The sequence below is a fragment of the Corvus hawaiiensis genome, chromosome Z (genome assembly GCF_020740725.1).
Source record: "Corvus hawaiiensis isolate bCorHaw1 chromosome Z, bCorHaw1.pri.cur, whole genome shotgun sequence".
NCBI classification, from domain to species: Eukaryota; Metazoa; Chordata; class Aves; order Passeriformes; family Corvidae; genus Corvus; species Corvus hawaiiensis.
The window spans coordinates 73,752,631-73,775,452 of NC_063255.1; the positions used below are offsets into that span (position 1 = coordinate 73,752,631).

The following is a 22,822-nucleotide window of genomic DNA, read 5'->3' on the forward strand; positions in this document are numbered from 1 at the left end:
TGAACTTAACACATTTTTTCAGGGAAAGCTGAAAGCACATCAACATAGCCAAGCACTGATCCTTTCTTTACAGATAGCAAATTTGCTCCTCTAAAAGTACCATTTGCTGCTCAGCACAGTAAAGGGGCTGTGAAGTGACCACAAAATGTCTGTGGTGAAGACTTCTGTATAGGACAAATAAGTCTTGATCAGCTTTACATGAGACCAGTAAGATAGAAAAAGCAATCTACCTCACAGCAGCAGAGCATCACTTCAACAAGTTAAATCTCTGAGCTGTCATCAGCAAGTCACTTTTAGAACATGACAGCTAACTTGAAAACCTTAAAATATGTTGCAGCCTTCAGGATAAAAAAATACCAGTCTTGTGATTTCATCAAAGAGAAGGAATATAAATTCTGGGACCCAGGAACAAATGGGCCATTGAGGGTTTTAAAGACTGTGGAGCATGCATTCATTTATCATTGGGACATGCTTGCTAGAGTGCTAACAGTGTTCAAGGCTTAGTAGGAAAACACAAGGATTAAGAAGGCATTATAGCCAAAAACTTGTTTCCCAAAATTCCTCATTGCAAATATCCATCATGTAAGGAGTTCAGCAAATTTAATACTGGCTTTTACAAAACCACTAAGAGTTCCACTGAAAGCCAGAACTTCCTAGTTTCAGTTCATCATTGCTGTCTTGCTAAGTAAGACTGGATAAATAAAAAAACTGTGTATAACAAGCTCCTCTCTGATTTTTATCCTGCAGTGTTTCTAGGACTTATATCCAGCCTCTTTGGCATAAGTAGACCCTGGTAAAGAGGGTAGCAAGGCAGATAACTAATCTAGCACCTGAACGGAAATGAGGAAATAAATATCATTGTAGTTGTCATCTAGGAGAAACTCTAAAGAGGCCTGTCTCCAACAGAAATAGTTAACACAGTTAACAGGAATAGTTAACACAGGAAAGTGTTATCAATTTATCTCCATTGCAGACTTCCTTTCCAGAAGTCAGAGACTGATGAATTCTAGTCAAACCAGCTCTATCAGGTCCTCGTATTACATTTGTCATTTATTCCATTTTACTCTCCAATTCTCTCAGCTAAGAACGATGTAGAAATATAGTAGTTAGGAAAAGAGATCTAAAGAGTATGAGTTTGCTGCCAGCATTTTTTATGGACTCCAAGTAGGAAAGTCAAAAGAAAAAGCTGTAATAAGAAGGAAGTAGGAGCAATTAAATTGGAAGGAATAGTTAAACTGGAAACTATTGTCCTGACAGTAGAAAAGAGCATGTTTTAGTGATTCAGCTGTAGTGAGAGCTTGAACTGTGAATAAAGAGCAAATTGACTTTTATGTGTAGTCCCAAGTCTCAGAGAAATGGCCTTCATGATAGTTCATGTTTGTAATGTTCTGAAACATGTTATAAGAAAACTGCAATACTTACTCTTGAGAAGCACTCTTATTGTGGCAGCAGTGAAGGACAGGAATGTGCTTTTTGTCAGTCTTCATTGTAAGCATATGTAATAATGTCACTTTTAAAGAGAATTATGATTTTCATTTCTTAAGATCACCAGTTTAATTCCTTTAGGAAGCCCTTAGGCATAGTGTGAGTGACTAAGACAAAGTGTCTCAAAGCTGAGGGGAGGGCAGCGAGAACAAAGATGTGCATTTCTTATCATCCAAAACAATTAGACCCCAGCCTAGTAAATAGCTATTACATCACCTAAATCATCAGATGTTAGGTCATATCCCTGTTTCCATTAGAGTAGAAGAGAGAAGGAAAAAAAAAGCTTTTAGATTATTTTCATTTCTGTGGTATATAGAGTCCAATTATTACACCAAGAAAGAAATCCCCTGCCTGCCAAGAGCAGAGCCTTCACAGCATTTCAACCTATGACAAATATTCAGTCCTTTGTTCTCTTGAAAAAGCCTGTGTGTTCATTGCTAAGCCTAATCACTTTACATAAAAGGCTTAGCTAGAAATAGATTTAGGTCTGAGCCATTGCTCATAAGGATATCACTTCTATTTGTTCTTCATCCTTGCTTGGAGCTGTATCATCATAGTCTGGAAGCTGCCACATTATATAGAGCCTGTGTATAATCTGATTTCTTTATGTTTTCTGTGGCTCCCACAGCTCCAGAATATATTTTTCAATTAACATTTAAGAACCTGATGAATCCACTGTCTCCAATACATCCTCTGTATTATTCTATTGAGAAATGATAAATAATGCTAGCTGATGATATGCATGTTAATTTTGGCCTAAAATATTGCATACCCTGACCCCCAGAAAGTCATACACAGATGTATTATTTGATCTGATTCAGGTTGTTCAAGATTTTAACTCAATCAATAGTTCTCCCTGTGAGACTTGGTCCTGCAAACTGTTCATTACTTTTTGTGCAGCAAATCACTCAACCTCAAGAAAAGAACCAACTAGAATGTGAAGATTAATCATTCCACAAGACTGTTTGATTGTACTTCATCTGACAGCCAGTACTGTTTGGTGTAGGATAATTAGGTTCTTCAAATCAGGAAGCTTTTAAATCTTTCTCCCATATTGTTTTGTTCTTCAGTATGTTTCTACTCTCTCTAGTTTAGATGTAAATTATTGAAAACAAAACAAAATTAGAAACTACATAAATTCATCTTTACTGGCAAAAAAATGCCATACAAACAGTTCTGGAGTCTAGAGCTCCCTGTTCACTGACATATGCAAGCCCTTTCCTCAAGGGAAAAGGAAATAGATGTAAGGAAAAAAGACATAAAAAGCCTTAGTCTCTCCTCTGCCCAGCTCAAAGAAGGAGTAAATGTAAACAGGCTTTAGCTGTAATATCCTTAAATAACCAAAAAATGAGCCTACCACAAAATACAGTGATTAGAAAAAAAGACATAGGGAGAAGATGATTTTAGTGATATACTAAGCAAGCAGCACCAGACCTCAAGGAGAAGCTGGTCAGAGAAAACCAGAAAATAATAGATGGTGAAAATGCTGAGTGCCAGGGAAGATTGTGGACACATCAGCTATGATGGAGAAAGCTAGGCAAATGAGAAACAAGCAAAAAAAAAAAAAAAGTTCCGTTTCCTGTCTCATTTAAGAGATGTGTATTTTAAGAACACTGGGGCACATCCAGGAAGATATTTTTGAAAGACAGTCAAAAATTTGGTCATGCCACTAATGACCTGAAACCTCTATTTAGATTAATTCTAGACGCCACAGAAAATGTTTACAAAATAAGTTTATAGGGATGGGCAGTAATTGTGGTCAGTCATTTCAGTATCTAAAGTGACCATTGCCTTCAGGACTATGGACAGGATCCTACTGAATAATACCTCCTTGGCACAGCACTGGCCATGCTTTGCTCTAGGAATGGGACTTTGATCTGAATACATATTTTGGTTATGCTGTCTTTGCAATGTTAAAGAAATGTATTCATGAATTTTTATTTATACTTTTGTCATTATTAGGTAGTATTTTGTTCCTACAGAAGAATTATATATGACAGAGATAATTACTTGTGCCAGTGAGAATACAATCAAGTATTTAACTATTTAATTCCCAAAGGTGCATTTTTTTTCATTGAAGGCTCTATATGTTTATTTTTAGGCTAAGAAAAAATTACATGGGCTAATTACAGTTCAGCTCCTGCTGACAAAATTTATTAACTCTCAATAATCAGCCAATTTTATTCTATCAGACTCCACCATCTGTGTATTTTGCAAACTGCACTAATGTTCTCCATAGGCTCCAGCATTAGCACCCTTTTTTCATTTTATTCTTGCCAAATTTGATGCAATTGTTAGAGCTCCAGTCACAGATCTTCAAAGGAAAGGGGCCAAGAATATTTTTTAAAACGCAGCTAGAGTTCACTGTCCAGATGTGTGCACCTTTAAGATGTGTATTTAAGGGGAGCTGGGCTGAGAAAGTGTGGGGATAAACTGCTTCACCTACCCATGTGCATTAAGGAGCTTAATGGCTCTTTATTACTAACCACAGGGAAAGATAATGGCAGTGCCCTTCAGTCTCAAAGAGCTTTGACACAATCAGGAACAAGCAAAAGGGTTTTGAATTGCTCTGTACTGAAGGTTGTCTGAATTGTGTGGGAAGGTTAACGAACACATTGATATTTACAACAACTTTGCAAAGGAACTGAAATCCAGGCTGTAAATTATGCTCACTATTTTCAATTTTAAGTCTTTTTTGCCTGTATCTATACATATAAGGTGACGGCTTCAGCATAAACCAAACTGCGAACATTGCCATTGATTAGCAGAGACCCATGATCCTAAATTCTTCAGTGCACTTTGAAAATCCTGGTATCACTCAGCTGCACTCTCAATGTTTGGAATACCTACACATATCTACAAAGTTTTTTGCATGCTGATACGGCTTCTGATGAACTAGAAACAATTAAGAGAGCAAAAACAGCGATGCAAGTTTAGAGGATGTCATAGGTTAGCAAGCATAGTCCCGGAAGGGATGTCCTTGCTAAGGGGTGCTTACAGCTTCCTCTGGGACCTGATAGAACCTATCAGCTGGCCAGTTTGAATATGGACAATTCTCTAAGCCACTTAAAGTTGTGACCACCTCTGTGATCCACATTTAAGAATAGGCAAACTCCCCCCTAAGCTCTCTCTCGTTTCTGGCGCTGGCACAGGTGGCTGCGGGCCCCGAGTGGGGGCCAGCGGGCCCGGCCAGGCCCTGCTTGGGCCAGGCTGGGCCGGGCCACGGCCACCCTGGAGCCGATGGACCCGTTCCAGCCGTGGAACCCCCCCCACTGCCTTGCCGTGGGCAGCCGGAGCGGCTCGGCTCTCCCCCCTCTCCACTGTGATGAGAAAAATTCAACATTCCAGCTGCAAAGCTGCAAGGCCGAGGTGAGATTAACCCTTTTACTGCTGTGAAGAGCTGAAAACCTGAGGGAAGAGAGAGAGGAGATGCTTAAAGCTGAAAGTCTGTTGTGAAGCTATGATATATCAGAGTATCCCGTTGTAATTTCATGAAGATCTGGGGGGTGGAGTGTTCAACTCGTAAGCAAAAGCACCTGCACTGAGATAGGCAGATGCTGACACAGCTGTAATTTCATGAGAAGTTTGGACAAGGAGAGATGGACCAGATGAGGACTTTTGCTCCAAATGGGAAAGGAGAAAACCTCAGTTCCTAGAGATGCTCCCAGAGATAGTCCTAAAGATGAAGATGAGGAAGACCCTTTGCTCCCAGGGAAGGAGAAGGGCCTCTGTTTTTGTTTCTGAACGGCTCAACCTTAAAATTGTACCCCAAAAAACTTCAAGAGTGGACCCTTGAAAGCAGTTGCGGGAAAAGCTGCAAGTCGGGGGGGAAAGGACTGTCTCGGTTTTGAAAGACAGGTGTCTGCTGAGGAAGGCAGAGGCCCCCCTTGAAGTGGCAGATATAACCCCTTTTCCCTCCAAGTTATTATATTTTGAAATCAAGGGCCTTTAGGCAAAGATGTGGGAAATAGGAATAACAGTTCTTTACTATATATATATATGTATATAACCAGTCAACCAAAACAACAACAACTCTGGCAGTAACAGCAATCACAAACCCAGTGCCAGCCTTCTCGGCTGTCAGGCCCTTTCCCCTCGGGTGCAGTTCCGCTCGCAGCCGGCAGGGGCGCTGGCGGCTCCCGGTGAGCAGGGCAGGTGCGATGGTTCCCCCGCGGCTGCAGGGGGCGCTCCGGGGCGAGCTCGGGAAACCCGCGGCTCTGGTGCCCTGGGATCCCGGGAAGGATGGAACAAAGGCTTCACAAACCCCTGGGCAGCCGATCCCGGACTCTCAGGAACAGCAGGCTGGAACGGCAGGCTGGAACGGCAGGCTAGAATGGCAGGCTGGAACGGCAGGGACGGACGCAAATCCCGGGTGGCAGGCGAGATGTATCCAGATGGGAGAACCCCACGGAGGCCCAGGCAGGCAGGGCGAGCAGGGCTACAGCGTAGCGAAAGCTCGAAGCAGCAGCAGAGCAGGGCAGCCACAGCTCGGCCTCCAGCAGGGCAGGAAAAGCGGCTTTTGGGGTCCCGGCGTTGTTTCCAGCAGGAAGAAAGAACGGCCAAAAAGAAAGAAGCAGCAGCTCCTTTCTCTGCAGCTTCTCTCTCCGGACGCTCAGAGCGAACTGCCCCCACACCCAGGTGTAGACAAAGGAGTAGCCAGGCCCGCCCCACCCCCCTTTTTGTCTTTCTTAAGTACAGCTATTTGTCCCCTAGCAACATGCATATGGGAGAAAATTCCTTTAACAGGAAAAAAACTAAGACTAAACTGAAACCCCAACAAGGACTCACACGCAGGCAGAGAGACTCCTCTTCCTAAATGGACTGAACAATATTTGGAAGTGGGCAGCTGTCTCGTTGCGATAATGTTTTCATAGCATGAGCAAGAAGAGACTTCTCTTTCTAAATGGACTGAACAAGGTTATTATGGAAGTGGTAAACCGACTGAACATCTTAAGGGTTGTCTTTTTACATTGTCAGTGGGAGAAGGGAGGAAGGTGGGGGGAGGAGGAGAGTTCTGAAGGTGGTATAATTTTTTTTTCCCTCTTTTAGGTCTGTTAATAAACTTCTTTATATTCTTTCAAGTTTGGTGCCTGCTTTGCATTTCTCCTAATTCTTATGTCACAGCAGATAAACAGTAATGAGTATTTTGGACCAAACCACTACACTAAATTGGTGTTTCTGCCTGGTTCAAACCGAACCCGCGACAGAGGGTGTTTGATTAGTTTGTCTTTTCTGATTGCACTGCTGGTCATTAAACTATATGATGATTCAAAAGCTTAAGAGCTTTAGAACTTTGACTATTCCCTGAGTTTATTCCCATCTCACAGGAATCAGTTTCATATTAGTTGTGAACTTTGGGCACTTCTTCTTTCTAATTGCAGGATGAAGGGAAATGCAGACCCCTGGAAGTAACAAAGCTGGAAGGAGCAGAAATTGGTGTCGACACCAGTCTGGGTAAACCATTTGTTTTTAAATGTATACCTCAAGCTGGAAATAGGATTTTCTACTTCTGTGCAACTTCCAACCAAGAAATGAAGAGGTAAGTGATCTTTTTTTGACAGCACCTGTTTTGTTATTCCAGTGTGGGGAGAAAGAGTTTGAATCTTTGGAGGATGTCCACAATACTTACCTTGACCCTTAGGGAAAAAAAATGAAAAATCTATCAGCAGCAGTGAAGATAGTGTTTCTAACTCTCAATTGCAGAAGCCTCAAAAATTATTTTTCAGTTTCATAGCTTTTTTTTTTAAATAAAATCTTTAACATTCATGTTTTGTTACCCCCCTGAATTCTTGATTTCTCTTGAGAACAAAAACTTCGCCCCTGTTTTCATGCCTTCTCTCCCACTGTTAAATCAAACAGAAGTGTAAATTTTCCTGTGGATGTAAACTTGCTTATCAGTCTATCTTCTGCCCAGCAAGGACAGTGCTAGTAATAAATACAATCCTATCTTGATCTCCTTTTCTGTTGCTCTGTCACATTTTCATTTTAAATTACATTTTAAAATGCAAATGTGCCACAGAAGCATGTTGGTTCTGATAAGAAGCAATGTCTTTAGGTTTGACACAGAGTTAGACTTTAAAGGCACTGGTTTTCATTTCCCAAAGACAACAGCTGACAAAACGACAACACTAAAATCACCCGTAATATGAGCAAAGGAGTAATAACTTTGAAAAAGTACTAAAATCTAATCTTATTTTCCTCTTTGTTTTATTGTGAATTGTCAACAAAATAAAGCTGTGAATTAAGTTGACATTATGGTGTCCATACACCCATTTTTTTATATCATCTCACTACTTAACATAACCCACCATTGTAATAGCAGAGCATTTTCCATTTCCAAATTTTATGTCATTCATAGCACAACAGAATATAACTTTGCAAATAAATAGCTTGCTTTATTCTGTAGTTTCCAGTTTCAGGGGTTTTTACATTTCCCACAGATTTGTTATCTGCATTATGACGAAGACAAGAAGATTGATCATTAACCTGACCTATTGAACTATATTTTGAACTATATATTTTGATATATAGATTCCCTTGTCTGGAATATTGCCTATATTTATTGCGATCTGTTGCACAGCAAGCTTTGAGACATATTTTTGAGAGTCAGCATTGTTTATTTAGATTTAATCCACTACTTTTCTGACGTAAAGCCTTGAATATGTCCTGAAAATTGTGCATTCCTTTAGATGCTGCACATGTCAGCAAGAATTAGAAGAGGCAGTGAAGCATATCTGTTCTGCTCTATCAAACTAAGCTATTCTTTTTGTTGTATTGTAGGTGGCTGGAGGCTATGGATAAAGCAGTGCATCCCATCCATCAGGTAATGTTGTATTTAGGTGAGAAGCATGTGTACAGCAGATTGTGAAGAAGGCTGAGAGAGAGTAGTTGTATTTGTACATGGTAGGTGCAGACAGCAACATGGAAGCTGCACACTTTGATTCTATTGGGCTGTGAATCACCCCCAATCTAAGAGCCATATACAGAATTATGACACAGCTTATATGCTTTGCTGCCATATGGTGGAATTAATCAAAATACTCCCTCTCCAGATACCAGCACCTTTAAGCTGGTTTGGAAACATAACATGAAATCAGTGTAGCAGGCAGAAAGCAAGGGTAGAGATGACTCTCACAAGAACATATAATACTGTTTGGGGTAAAAGAAGAGAAGGGCCGTATCTTCCTAAGTATTCCCCACAATTCTGCCTTGATTGCAAGCAATCCACTTTTTCCAGCAGAATACTGGGTGGGGGTGAGGCATGATTGCTGAGTTCTTATTTTCAGTGTTTTCAGAGATAAAGAAAGGTAAGTATGCTGATAAAAATTTACTTAGCCATCTCTTTACACTGTTACGCTCTCTGCTGGCTCCTGTGGCTAGGAAAAATACAGCCATAATTGATCTTGAGCTGGTGCTGGGAGACCTTACTTAGGCCAGCATAATTCAATATCAATAGTTTCTGGCTGACCCCTGAACTGGAAATAGAAAAGCTAATTTTAGTATTTCCAGACTTGGAACTATAGAGGTCAAAGACATTTTAGTCTGCCCTTTCCTGGCCCCATGAGTCTTACTCTTTCCTGCTACAGACAGACCACCTTTATAAAAATAGGCTGTTGATCCGTAAATTTTTTTAAAGAGGTTTAGCTGATGAGCCAACTTGTTTTTAATGGGAGGCTGAAATTAAGAATAAGTATCAAGATCTACCTTTTTTTTTTTGCAAATGAAACCAAATCATCAATTAAAAACTATGAAAATTGCAAGGTACAAATTAAAACCTTCATTATTGAGTGGGGAAAAAATGTGGCATAGGTGATTCCTTCAGCAGTGTTTAGTGATGGGTTTCAAAACAGTGAAAGGTGTTTCTTGTTGCTTTAATACCTTTTGCACTGAAGTAAAATTGATCAAATGTATATTTCTTTTGGCTTTAGCTTCCAGATGAGGTTGTAAGTGCAAAACCAAACTTGTTTCCAAGTATATTCTTCCTGAGCATTTCTCAAAAGAATATGAAGGAATCCACACACTTGAAAAACAGCAAAAATAAATCAAACAATTGAAAGTGTATACCTAAAGAACCAATAAAACCTGAGCCAAAAAGGATAATAAAGGCTCACACAGACAAAAGACATCAAAAGAGTGTAGCATGCATAAATAACCTGCTGTATAAAATTTCCAACATTAGACATGCATAGAAAGATCATTCATGCATTCATCCATTACAACACAGTAAATTGGCTCCTTTCTGTGCTACTGCATCTTATTTTTGATGTTTTATCTTACTTAATTTTTTTCTTTGAGCAACCAATGCCCTTTTGTGAAATAAATGTTTAATTTAGTAAGTGACTTTCACTTCCTAACCTTCCTTCTAACCAGAGCTTCCATTCAGTTGAGCAGAAAAAGCTTGTATTTTCCTTCTTTTTTGTTTGCTGTACTTTTTGTGGCCGACATTTTGCAATAGCTTGTGTGTTACAGTAGAGCTCGCAACACAGTGATTTAGTAGACCATCATACTGACACCAGTGCCCTCTTAATGAATCTACAAGGATAACTGCTTTAAGAATACATTTAGTGGTACCGGAGTCCTCTTCTGCTCTTTGCTGCAATAGCTATATTGTGCCAGGAATCTTCTGTCATTGCCTTGCCAAGGATATTATAGAAATATCATAAATAAATGCAAAAGAAAGCCCCTACAGTAACAAACAAGAAGATGTTGCTATAGCACATATTGCCCCTGTGGATTTCAAATGACAATGACACTGGTAAATGGGGAATTTTAAAGGTGCATTGCAGATGGCAAAACATACTAGAAGAGGCTGAGATTTTAACACCTCTCAGACTTAAAGAAGCAATGCTTTAATCTCACATTATATAACTTGGTTTTATAAAACAACAGATTATTTTTTCCTAATTTTCTTTTTGGATATTTTATCATACAAATACCCCATATGATGGCAATGTTTCATGGGTTGAGCTTTTTCTTCACAAGTCAATGACAATAAGGTAAATTTGTTAATGGAAGAGACTCTGCTTTCTATGCAGGGAAGGGAAGGCATCTGCAAACATTTTGTGTGTGGTAGTGCTTCCATCCAAGTCTGAATGCAGTATCCCACTGACAGACACCACGACATTTTCTCTGAAACCCAGAGAGCAGATGATGAATTTTGTGTTGCCATATTATATACAGTAAAGACTACTGAAGTCAAGCAATCCACAAGGCGATTTTTAAAATAACTTCACACATCTGTGAAGTAATCCTGTTTGTACCTGCAAAACATGAACTGAAAAATAAAATAGATGCAGAAAAGACAAATCATTATTTTAAGAAGAGAGTAGACACTTGGATATTTGCCATCACATATTTGTAGTTTCATTTTCAGCATTGAATTTTGTTGTGACCTAACCCCAGTAGCAGCTCAGCCCCACACAGCTGCCCACTCACTAGCTTCCAGTGTGAGGGGGGAGAGAATCAGAAGACTAAAAGTGAGAAAACTAATGGGTTGAAATAAAGACATTTTAATAGGTAAAGCAAAACCCCATATACAGAAGAAGAGCAAAACAAAGGATCATTCACCCCTTCCCATGGCTGGGCAGGTGTTCAGCCATCCCCAGGAGAGCAGGGCCCCATCATACGTAATGGGTACTCGTGAAGACAAACACCATCACTCCAAACTTTGCCCCATTTCCTTCTTCTTCCCCAGGCTTCATATGCTGAGCATGTTGTATGGTTTGAGATATCCTTGTGGTCAGGTAGGGTCACCTGTCCTGGCTGAGTTCCCTCCCAACTCCATGTGCATCCCCAGCTTCCTCACTGGTGGGGTGAAGGGCAGAAAGGCCTTGGCTCAGTTCAAGCCCTGCATAGGAATAACTAAAACATCCTTGTGTTGTCAACACTGTTTTCAGCACAAAACCCAAACACAGCCCCGTACTAGCTACTGTGAAGAAAATTAACCCTATTCCAGCCAAAGCCAGCACAACTTTTCAAAATATTTTCACAGTGAAAGCTACTTTCTTGGCAGAAGACTAAAGCTTGTGTCTTTTCATGCCAGCATCCTTAGTTTTTCTACCAGAACATTTCATTACATGCTTACTTTACAGAACCATGTGTGGGTAGATGTCACACGGCATAACACTACACTCCCACCATTGGCTATCAAGAACCCAGAGTGCCTGGGCCTTCTGCACCAGCTGGACAGGAGCAAAGATGTCTGGATTCAGCACTACTGCATTCTGAAGGATGGCTGTTTGTACTTTTATGCCACTCTCCGGTCTACACCTGCCCAAGGTAGGGATGGCTGCTAGATTTTAACTGATTATTGAAGTAGAAATGTTTCACTGCAGTTTCCAAGGAGAACTTTTACCATTAATGACAGTTTCTTGTCAGGAAATTCCTGCTGTTCCATGAAGGTGAATGAAGGACAACCAGACTCAGTCTCTATTTATCTACTAGCCACCTCATTCCTGACTCTAGTCTTTTTCCCTTTTCCTCCCACAGTCTGATTTTTTCTCTCTGTATTGAGTTATTCTGTGCACCAGGAGCAGGTATCACAAACAAGATCCACCCTTCTAAAGCATTTTATGGTGGCTTGAGGCAGGCCCACTGATGGCAATCTTCTGAAAGCTGTCAAATCCTGCATGTTAGGAAGCATCCTCAGATACCATGAACTCAGACTGGTTTTCCTGAAACTACCAGGTTTACACATGGCCTTGTTAAAGCTATTCCACCCTCAATATGCAGAACTTCCCTACTGCAGGAGAGTCTGGTGGTCCAGGATGTGACCACAGTCATGTGCAGCTAAAGCTGCCATCTAGGAGCCCTCCCCACAGCAGGAGAGGGTAGCTGCCCACTCTCAAAGCAGCAACATGATGCTACTGGCGTCAATTGTAAGCAGAGCTCACTTCACACACAGAGAGGGGATGGGCGAGGACCTGCAAATGCTTTCTCCCTGTGCTAAGGAAGCTGGCAGTCAGAAGAAACAGAAAGAAAATGCTTTTTGTTTGCTAGTCTTTGGATTGAAAGGGAAAAACTTTTCTTAGGGCTTATGCTATTATGATCAGGCAAAAGGTGCTCCCCTTTTTATCATTCGCATAACACTCTTCATTGCCAAAGGCCATACTTATGAAATGACATGGGATTTCCTGTCCACATGAAAACAAAGCTAAGGTTTTCCCAGAGAAAAGTAGTGAATTAACAGAAAGGCAGAAATTAAGTTTTATGCATTTATGACCCTGAAGCATGTGCTCCTCCCACATATTTTCTTTTGCTGTTTAAATATCCTACTACATAAAAATTCTTCTATATGCTAGTGGTTTTTTCTTGTTACTGCAGGTTTTTTTCATTTTTACCACATATCCTCATTCTCTCATATAATTCTCAATGCTAAAACATTGTTTTGGGGCTGTTTGCCTAAATGTGAGACCCCCCCAAAAAATACAGACCCTGTTTGCAGATCTTTCTGACTATTCATCATGTATGTATAAAGTGAACTTATACTTTAAGTTGCACTGAAGTAAATTCTGGATGAAAAAAATAAATAAAAAGAACAAAACAAAACCAGCTAAAATGAAAATGTCCAGAAGATCAAATTCTGTCTAATGCCTCTTCTTCACAGCTGGCTAGTATGGCCTGCAATGGCATTTCAGTTACTAATGGCAGCAGGAGTAACCAAACCTGCTTTTAGGAAATTTTTTTTCATGTTGAAATTCATATCCCTTTAGTTTTTAAAGGAATTAAAAAGAAAATATCAGCAACAAGAGCCCCCCTTGCAAAGAACTTTACAGCGGCTTGAGGCAGCCTCATTAAAGGCAGTCAACAGCTAGGAAAAATATTTTACCATGTCTTATTTGATGAAAAGCTAAATAAATCTCTATTGCTCATCATTTGATAGACAGGAAGCCTGTTTTACACTGTTTGAAATCAATTTTCATAAAGGAAAAAGAAACTGAACTTTCACATTTTTAAATCTAAATTCTGTAAAACTCTGTGAATACACTGATCCGAAATTCCAATTTGCCAGATTTGTTAGTATACTTGTAATTGGCAGTAATTCTATAAATGGTATCTGCAATGTACATGATGCATGCCATTTTATTCTGTCCAGGTGGCCTTTACCTGCAAGGCTATATTGTGAGTGAACAGTCCCTGGGCTCCAAGAGATCTGTAATTGAACTCAAACCTCCATCTGAAGAATTTAAAACATTTTACTTATGTGCAGAGAATGTAAATGAAAACAAAAGGTAAACCAAACATTTTCTGTTTGTCTTTTTTTTCCAGTTTATTTACCAGACTTTAGGAGAGAGGAACTCTGTAGCTTGGGAAGATCTAGTGACAACTTTGCAGTCTTTTTTCAGTTTTCCCTCTAGATTTCCCTTTAGCAGTAGCCTTAGTCAAACCGTGGTAAAACATATACTGGAACCTGTGAGTCATCAGTTCTCTTCTTGTCAATGCTGGAACAACTGCAGGGCTGGCTTGCAGATGTTTGGAAATAAACCTGGATAAGGTGCCTTTCACAATTATATGTGGGTGATTATACTGAACACAAAATAGAGTGTATATCCTCCTCATTCCCAAGAATTATTTACTCCTGCCAATGGCCACTAGAATTTAATTAATTTAAGTAAATTGGCCAATGAAAACACGTTCTGAAAGTAAATTCCCTCACCATAATCCAGTCAAATTCCACATCTGTCAGTGGGAGTTTTTACCTAAAGCCTACTAATTACACTACCTGGGTTTTAATTTAATGAAGAAAATACAAAGGTTTTCAGTGTGTTGGAAAATTTGTGTTAAGCTATAATGTTTTTGTAGCCAACTCCTCCACCTTTTGCATCTCTCCAATCCACTGATTATCAGCACACATGGTAACAGAGTTGAACAAACCCCACTTATTAAAGTCATGTTTCAAAGGACAGAGAAATGTATACATAAATACTTGGTCATGGAAAATTGTTGGTCTTCCATTTCTTCTAGGTGGATTACAGCTTTGAAAGCTTCAATTAATAAATGGTTACCCCTACATCAGGCAATCCAAGATTTCATGAACAGACCACTGGAGGAGACAAGGATGTGAGAAGAAAGCTCAGTTTTTCCCATTTCTGTTTTGCATTTAAAATTCCATGCTATATCTTGTGAGTCATCTCAAGAGTTGCCCTAGCAGCAGCTAATCTTTAGCACTGCTATACATTCACAACTTTTGTAAGCATTAGTAAATAAATGCAAAGCAATGTTGCCTTCTTTGTCACTGTATTTTGTGTTTCTACTTCAACTCAGACCACACATAGAGTCTACTTTACAGCTGTGGCCTGCCATGTATTCCACATACATTTTGTACTCCCTGCAGGGGTTTTTTTTGTGGGTTTGTGGGGGTTTTGGGTCTTGGGGGATTTTGTGCAAATGCCCTCTTTGCAAAGTGTTCTGCTTTTTCATCCAAATGGTTCATATGTGGGTTTGCCTGTAAGTTTCTAGGTGTTGTCGTGCTTAAGGCTGGGACAAGCTGGGTTTACTGAAGGGTTAGCAGCTACATACTATTACATGGAATAAATCTGTACATTTTGGATGTGCTATTGTACATTCTATCTTAAGTTTTAATTTTATGCTGATTTTGATTTGGTCATCTGCCATCATATCACAGCACATTTGTGAAGAGAAATCAATTCAAGAATCAAAGGATGCTGTTTCCTCCAAAGTTAGCAGTAAGAGACAGCAGCATAAAACTTCATCAGGGATATCAGGAGTAGACATTTGTGGTAATTACAGCTGGTCATATACACAGTATTTCACAAAATTGTCTAACATTTAAATAACTCCTCCTATGAATAAATCTGGATATTCAGTTTCCAAGCTGCTCAAAACACTATTTCAAGTAAAATTACGAAGTTTAGTTCAAAGATACACTCAATACAAACAAACAAAAAAAAAAATTGCCAGTCTGTGAGATTTTAATTACAGAGGCTGTGATACTTGCTTTTCTTATGATCTTTAGACCTTAAGATTGTTGGAACACCCCGGAAACTCAGCTACTCACTTGCTGTTACCATTAGCCTGGAAAATACCAGTTGCAGTGCAGAAAAAAGCTAAAAAGCAAGTGGTGCTCCCCTAGCCACCACAAATGTATTGTTTAGGAAACAGATTCATTAGCTTTACATGCTTGAAGCAATAGTACTTCAAAGAATGCTGCTAAACTGTTCAAATTATTTGCTACAGTGACTTGAGTGATTTATTGCAAAAATAAGAATGGGTAGTTAAACACGTAAGCTATTTATTGAAAACAGGCACCCAACCTAACCATATGTTACTATGCTTGCTTTGTATAAATCTGTGCACTGAGGTAAAATGCACAAGTGTATGTGAAAAAAGACAGATCACAGCCATATTCTACATTCTACAGTATTTTAAAATTTTTGTGTTCAGAACTGAAATTTGCATATCTGCTACAACTCTGAGAATAAATAATGAAATAGCTATGAATTACTTCCTTTTCTTACTCTTTTTCACAATGAAGACAATAACACTTAGAGGTCAAGTGCAAATGCTGTTTACATGAGACTAATAACTCTTCCTGCAGAATAGTTATCCAATTAAGAGTGACAGCTCAGACCTAGGAAGCAGAAAGCAAACAAAAAACCAAACAACAATATATAAAACAAATTCAAGCAAAATTAAACACAAAAAAAATTGTTTTCCATTAGAAACAGTAGTGAGTCCTGTGAAGGGTAATGTAACTGTAGAAGGGTCTGGAATACAAATCCTAAAAAGAAGCAGCTGAAGGAGCTGGGGGTGTTTAGCCTGGAGAAAAGGAGGCTCAGGAGGGCCTTAATGATTCTGATTCAAAAATTCTAGGGTGTAGTAAACTTAGGATTTCTCAAATGACTATAAACTTTGAAAAATTATGAAAAATATCAATTCTTTAAAGAAAAAGAAAACTATCAAACTTTGGAATTATCTAGTTTTTGACCCAGGGAATTTGAGGAGGAGCCCAAGGTAAGCTTGCTACATTTCTCTGAGTCAAGGCTTGTTCCTTTCTGTCCTACTGACAAGAGATCAGAGTAGCCTACGGCTGTTGCTGTGTTCCTGGGAAGCAGCTACAGACTCCAAGGAGGTGGGCCTGCCATCCATTCCTTCTTGTACCACTTCATCTCCTTTTTTTGGTAGAAGAACCAAAAGCATTCTGAAAAATATACTGAGATTTTTCTCAACATGTATCAATAACATGAAAATTGTCACCAGGGAAATTTGCAAATTTTCAAGCCTAATCATTGCTGATTTTACTGTGATTTTCACCAGGTATTCACACCACTTTTTGGACAATATTTCTAGCATGAATTATAGCTCACTTTACTTGGCTTACATATGACTACAGGACAAATGTTAGTCATACCCATCAAGTCAGCCATGCCTTTTAAAAAAAACTGAAGTGGGAGGTTAGTTCTACATCTTTTCCATAACATAACCAGATGGTATTTATTATAATGAAACACTGATGCATGCATCTCTTGTTGCTAGTTAATGGCCCTTCCCAAGAATGTCTCTTTAAGGTAGGAAAGAGAGTAGCAAAACAATACCCAGACTGCTCACTTTACCCTTCACAAGCCTGAACATTTAATCCAAATACATTTAATACCAGAGGATATGTTATTACCATGCTCCAAAAGCAAAGAGAAATTATGAAGAAGTTATGGGTAAGTTGAAGAAATTTAAAAAAAACTCCTGGATCTCTTAGGCAGGGAAAGGCGAAGGGACTGGATGAGGTGATTTGATGGAGAAGTTGCAGCTGTTCAGTAGCAAAAAAGACCCTGCCACTTATCCAAGGGCAAATGTGGCACCTATAACCAGAACTAAAGTTACTGAGGGTGCACTGAGGTTAAATAAATATTCATAGTCAACATTATACGTGCACATGTACACAGACACTCTGGAAGGATTGTACTGCTGTCACTGCCTTTACTTTTAACCCTGTCCAGGTCACCCTAGACCCTGTGGTACTGCACTGTTGTTTATTGTCTAGAAGCTTAGACACGATTTTCTCTGGAGATAACTTCCTAAAAAGAGCCTTTTGACAGAATGGAAACTTTCTACCAAGAAGCCCTTAAGGGAACAGTTTAAAGATCTCCATACTGCTGCAGATAAAAATTGAGAATACAAAACCAGACCTCTCCTAATTAAAAGCTCGAAATTTTTTTTGTTTCAGGATTTTTTTCCCCTCATTTATCTGCTTAGAGTGCCAAACTGGCATTCTTACAAAAACATTGAACCCTAGAAATTTTGGTTCAGAGAGGGGCAGCTGGGAAGATGGATGTTTCTTTTCTTGTCTGTTTGCAACTTCAGTCTAGTTGCTGTATCAGTGGAAAAATAAAGACTCAGCAGAAATATCTATACATATCCAGTGTGCAGCTGCTTGCCTTAAAATCTGCAAGTGGCACTGTGATGAAAAGTAAAGTTCTTGCATAGTAGGAGGTAAAATAAGGGGGGCCAACTGAGGTTTGTCACCGAAGGAGTATTCAGTAGTGACAAGAGATGGACTGCAATTAATCAAGATCACACAAAGAGAAGTTCTAAAGCATTTCACATAAGGAATGATGTGTTGGAGGTGTTGCAACCTCAACAAAGTATAAAAGGTGTCCTAAAACATTAAAGGGGCTCTCAAACTACATTACAGGCTAACAGGAGGAGCAATTTCTTTCCCAAACTGATTTATTGATGCTATTCGTAACAAACAGAATTTTGATAATTTCATCATTTATTTAAGATTGTAATGCTTGCAAAAGTCTTTCACGCTAAGGAAGTGTGATTTTACTTACAAGCTGCAAAACAATCTCATGCCTCCAGGGCTTTTTTTCTCAGACTCATTATTCACAATATGGTCATACAGTTTCCGATCCCACGATATTCACCAAAACCACACTTTTTTTCTGCACTACCCTCTAGGATAGGTTTTTTTGTTGTTGTTTTAACTGTGCAAAGAGACACACTACTTTTACTGATTCCTTCTCCTCCACAAAACCTTTCTTCCTATTACTTTTTCTCCTGCAAGGGAAAACTAGAAAGCATTAAGCACTAAATCACACTGTAAAATTATTTATTCCTAAACAAATAAAGCACCTCTGTGGGACTTTTTTTTGCAGAAATTCTAAGCAGCAGCCTCTAACATTCTTCTCTTAAGCATTCAGGAAAAGGATTCACTTCAGAGGTGAAAAAGCCTTCAAGTCAAATATAGTGCCTATACAATATATGCCAGAGAGCAAGCAGTTCAAGAAAATGCGTATGTGTTACTAACGTAAATGCATTGAGACTGTAAGACAGGAACAAATAACCTCACACAGCAAAAGCAGCTAAACTCAGCTACACACTAAAACTAAAATTCCTGATGGTATACACAGTGAACAGTTCTGGAGAACCAGTCTCAAAGGGTTTATACACTGTCTGAACACATACTGTGTACATAGAACCTCACACTCAGGTTTGAGAGTTAAACTGCAACACAGGCTTTATAACCATTAAAACAAACAACAGTCTTTCAGCTTCAAAGAGCACAGAGGATTTGCTAGGGGTTATGCAAAGAAGCGAAGGTATCTTTCAGATGCAGTAAAATGTCTTTCAGCAAGTCAGCTTCAAGTTTTCAGTCTTCTGACCCCAGCGGTATCTCCACCACGTCTGTGTCTCAGTAAGGGAACAACAAACAGCTCTGGCCCTGTGAGCAATTAGAGCAAGCAAGAAAGTGAGAGGAGGAAGCAATCATTTGTGGACTCCATGTATCAACTTCATTAGAGCCAGGTTTAGACCAGTACATTCCTCCCTGATCTCTTTTTAATCAAACAGCCACTGGTGACATTGAAAAGAGTGCTGCAAATATGTGTTTCACAGCTCCTGTGTTGTCCAGATGATGGAACTGTCAGAACTGAAATCATGAAATAAGAACTGGAGTTTTTACTGCTTTGTATCTTTGCTACCAAGGGTAAAAAAGGCAGTGTGACACAGCTACAGCCTTCAGTAGTGCACAACCGATTCACAAACCCAGATTAATGTCTTTTCTGTGCCTCTTGTTGCCCCAGCACATAAGACCCAATAGAAAAGTGAGAGGAAGGATACCCAAATAAACTGAGGAACAAACTGAGACTACAGGCAAAGCAAATAAACCAGAACAGCTCCTTGAAGAAAATTAATTTTAAGGGCTTCAGTGATGATTAGGATTTGACAGATACAGGCAGCTATCCAGGCCAAAAGGACTGCAAAACAAAAAGCACCAGCCAGAGTCTGTAGGGAGACAAAGAGAGGAGATAAAAAGGAAGCAGCATCAGGAGCAGAAGCAGACCAGGAAGGAGAAGGAAAAGAGTAGTAAATGGGGCACTTTGGAGTACAGCAAAACATAGTACTAGTGAAGTATGATGCCAGGGAAGACATACAAGATGGTGGTGGTGTAGGCTAAACTACAAGTGTCTAAGTCCTTCAGCAAAGCTGCTACTTCATGTGGACTGAGGGAGTGAGGCTGGCAGAAATGCACAGTAAACAAATAACATTATAACTCACTATAACTGTATGCACACCACAGACATCTTGAAATGTTTTGGCAGCAATGGGGGAGAAGAACATTGTGTTTTGACAAATTCTCCTTGCTTGAGGCAAACTGTCATGTTTGTGTAATAGTGGGTACCACTAAAACCTGAAAAACTGGTAACCTAGAAAGTCTCTTCAAATCCTCCTCTGTACAGCAAGTCTGGAAAAACAGCCATTAAAACTGTAACCTATTTAACCTAAATAGGTTAGCTTACTTAAATAGTGCCTCAGTCAACAAACACGTGAATTCTTCTTTCATCTTCCATATGACCTTGGAGTGTCAGTGTGAATACATGAAGATGACGGCAGGTTACATGCTACAGAACAAACCATTTGTTGCAGAAACCTGTTGTCAACAAGCCTGGTAAAAGCATCTGACCTGCTCTGCATAGCAGCATTATTCCCAGTCATTCATATCTTTAAATCATGTCTGTGTACACTCAACGTGTTTGCCCACAGCAATCATCAACAAACACTTAACTGTGATACCTCAGCTCTACAGATTATCTGTGGTGCTACCTCAATGCCCTGAGGTCTCTCTCACAACAAAGAGTTTGTATTGTGTTTTTTGTGGTGCCTGTCTCTCTCTTTGAGGGTTAAACACAAGATTAACTGCCTTTAAAGAAGTAAACAGAAAGAGGAGTGAGAAGGATTTCTACATCTGTCATGTGACCAGAAAGCTTTTCTTGCCCTCTGTAAACTTTTATACCAAATGCATTTCACCAGAGCCAATGCAGTTGCTGTACCTATTCAGCTATTTATATACCTTTATGGGTATTTGTGTAGATAGATACCTTTCCTTAAAAGTGGCAGAAAACAGTAGATCTGAACTTCACCTTGAAGACAAAACCAAGTTAGTGAACTTCAAGAAAGCCACGCTATGCACTCTGGTGATAGGCAACGTGTTACTTTCTGTCTTGCAACCAGAAAAACTAGACTGCAGCCAGGGAATACTTCTTAGTCAGCCTTCTGCAAAATAAATCATCTCTAAAATCCCAAATGTCAAAGCACAGACACTTTGTTGGCGTCCTGCAGGAGAAATGTCAGAGTCAGGAGAAGGTGAAAGTGAAACTAGGCCAAAAGCACCTATCCTTTGTGCGCAGTTCAAAATGCACACAGCATTTACTAGCTACTGAATGTTTCTTGAGATTCATTATCTATGCATCTGACCTCATACTACAGGGCTATGATGTTCCTGTATACTTTCCAGAGGAAAGATTGACTCCAGACTTCACTTACCATTCTAACAGCCACATAAGTAATTATGGGAAACGTGGAAAAAAATTTCTGTAATCATAATCCAAACATGCAAGGCAATGAGCGTCTTCCACAGTGTATTGAAATCAGGCCTCTGTTACATGTCCTTTTTAAATGTCACCCTCCTTACCTGCAAATGTAATAAGTTCTGCCTTAAAAAGTTCTGCCTAGCTTAGTTGGTGCCTCACCTTAGATTTGGATTTGTAGCCAATTCTATAGATATGAGACACTAGAAGTTTTCCCCTGTCAATATTGTGATAGCAAATCTAATATTTCCTTTCCACTGAAGCAAGGATATATATATATATATATATACATAACCTAGTTCAAGGCAGTATATCTTGTATACATGGCCCAGAAATATATAATAGATTTCTTTAGCCTTCAAATCAGACACAATATATACTTTAATTTACATACTTTTAATACATTCTGATTAAAAGTTTCAGACAGTATTTCCTTTACAACTTTGCTTTACATGCAATGCACGCATAATTTAAATAAGTTTATCTTTTTTTTTTTTTTTTTTTTATGTGTGAGGCAAGCAGCATGTACAAAAACAAAACTGAGACTGGGAAACACTAAACACCTCCTGTTTCAAAAAAGATCTTCAATTTACATATCCCCTTTGTCATAGTCCCAGAACGGATGTCCTTGCTAAGGGGTGCTTACAGCTTCCTCTGGGACCTGACAGAACCTATCAGCTGGCCAGTTTGATATGGACAATTCTTTAAGCCACTTAAAGTTGTGACCGCCTCTGTGATCCACACTTAAGAATAGGCAAACTCCCCCCCCAAGCTCTCTCTCGTTTCCGGCGCTGGCACAGGTGGCTGCGGGCCCCGAGTGGGGGCCAGCGGGCCCGGCCAGGCCCTGCTTGGGCCAGGCTGGGCCGGGCCACGGCCATCCTGGAGCCGATGGACCTGTTCCAGCCGTGGAACCCCCCCCACTGCCTTGCCGTGGGCAGCCGGAGCGGCTCGGCTCTCCCCCCTCTCCACTGCGATGAGAAAAATTCAACATTCCAGCTGCAAAGCTGCAAGGCCAAAGTGAGAGTAACCCTTTTATTGCTGTGAAGAGCTGAAAACCTGAGGGAAGAGAGAGAGGAGATGCTTAAAGCTGAAATTCTGTTGTGAAGCTATGATATATCAGAGTACCTGTTGTAATTTCATGAAGATATGGGGGGTGGAGTGTTCAGCTCGTAAGCAAAAGCACCTGCGCTGAGATAGGCAGATGCTGACACAGCTGTAATTTCATGAGAAGTTTGAACAGGGAGAGATGGACCAGATGAGGACTTTTGCTCCAAACGGGAAAGGAGAAAACCTCAGTTCCTAGAGATGCTCCCAGAGATAGTCCTAAAGATGAAGATGAGGAAGACCCTTTGCTCCCAGGGAAGGAGAAGGGCCTCTGTTCTTAGAAATGAAATGCTCCCAGAGATGGGTGAAGAGAACTTTTGTTTCTGAACGGCTCAACCTTAAAATTGTACCCCAAAAACTTCAAGAGTGGACCCTCGAAAGCAGTTGTGGGAAAAGCTGCAAGTCGG

At 39.8% G+C, this 22,822-nt stretch overlaps 1 protein-coding gene across 2 annotated transcripts in view; it reads left to right on the forward strand.

Annotated features, from left to right (window-relative positions):
- Positions 1-14,707, forward strand: part of LOC125319635 — a 40,998-nt gene extending 26,291 nt beyond the window's left edge. For both annotated transcript variants that reach the window (XM_048290996.1, XM_048290997.1), the window contains 5 exons: positions 6,867-7,024; positions 8,266-8,308; positions 11,577-11,763; positions 13,580-13,715; positions 14,449-14,707. In XM_048290996.1, coding sequence (XP_048146953.1) covers positions 6,867-7,024; positions 8,266-8,308; positions 11,577-11,763; positions 13,580-13,715; positions 14,449-14,548 — 624 coding nt within the window. In that variant the 3' untranslated portion in view covers positions 14,549-14,707. The remainder of the gene's footprint in view (positions 1-6,866; positions 7,025-8,265; positions 8,309-11,576; positions 11,764-13,579; positions 13,716-14,448) is intronic.
- The last annotated feature ends 8,115 nt before the right edge of the window (positions 14,708-22,822 follow it).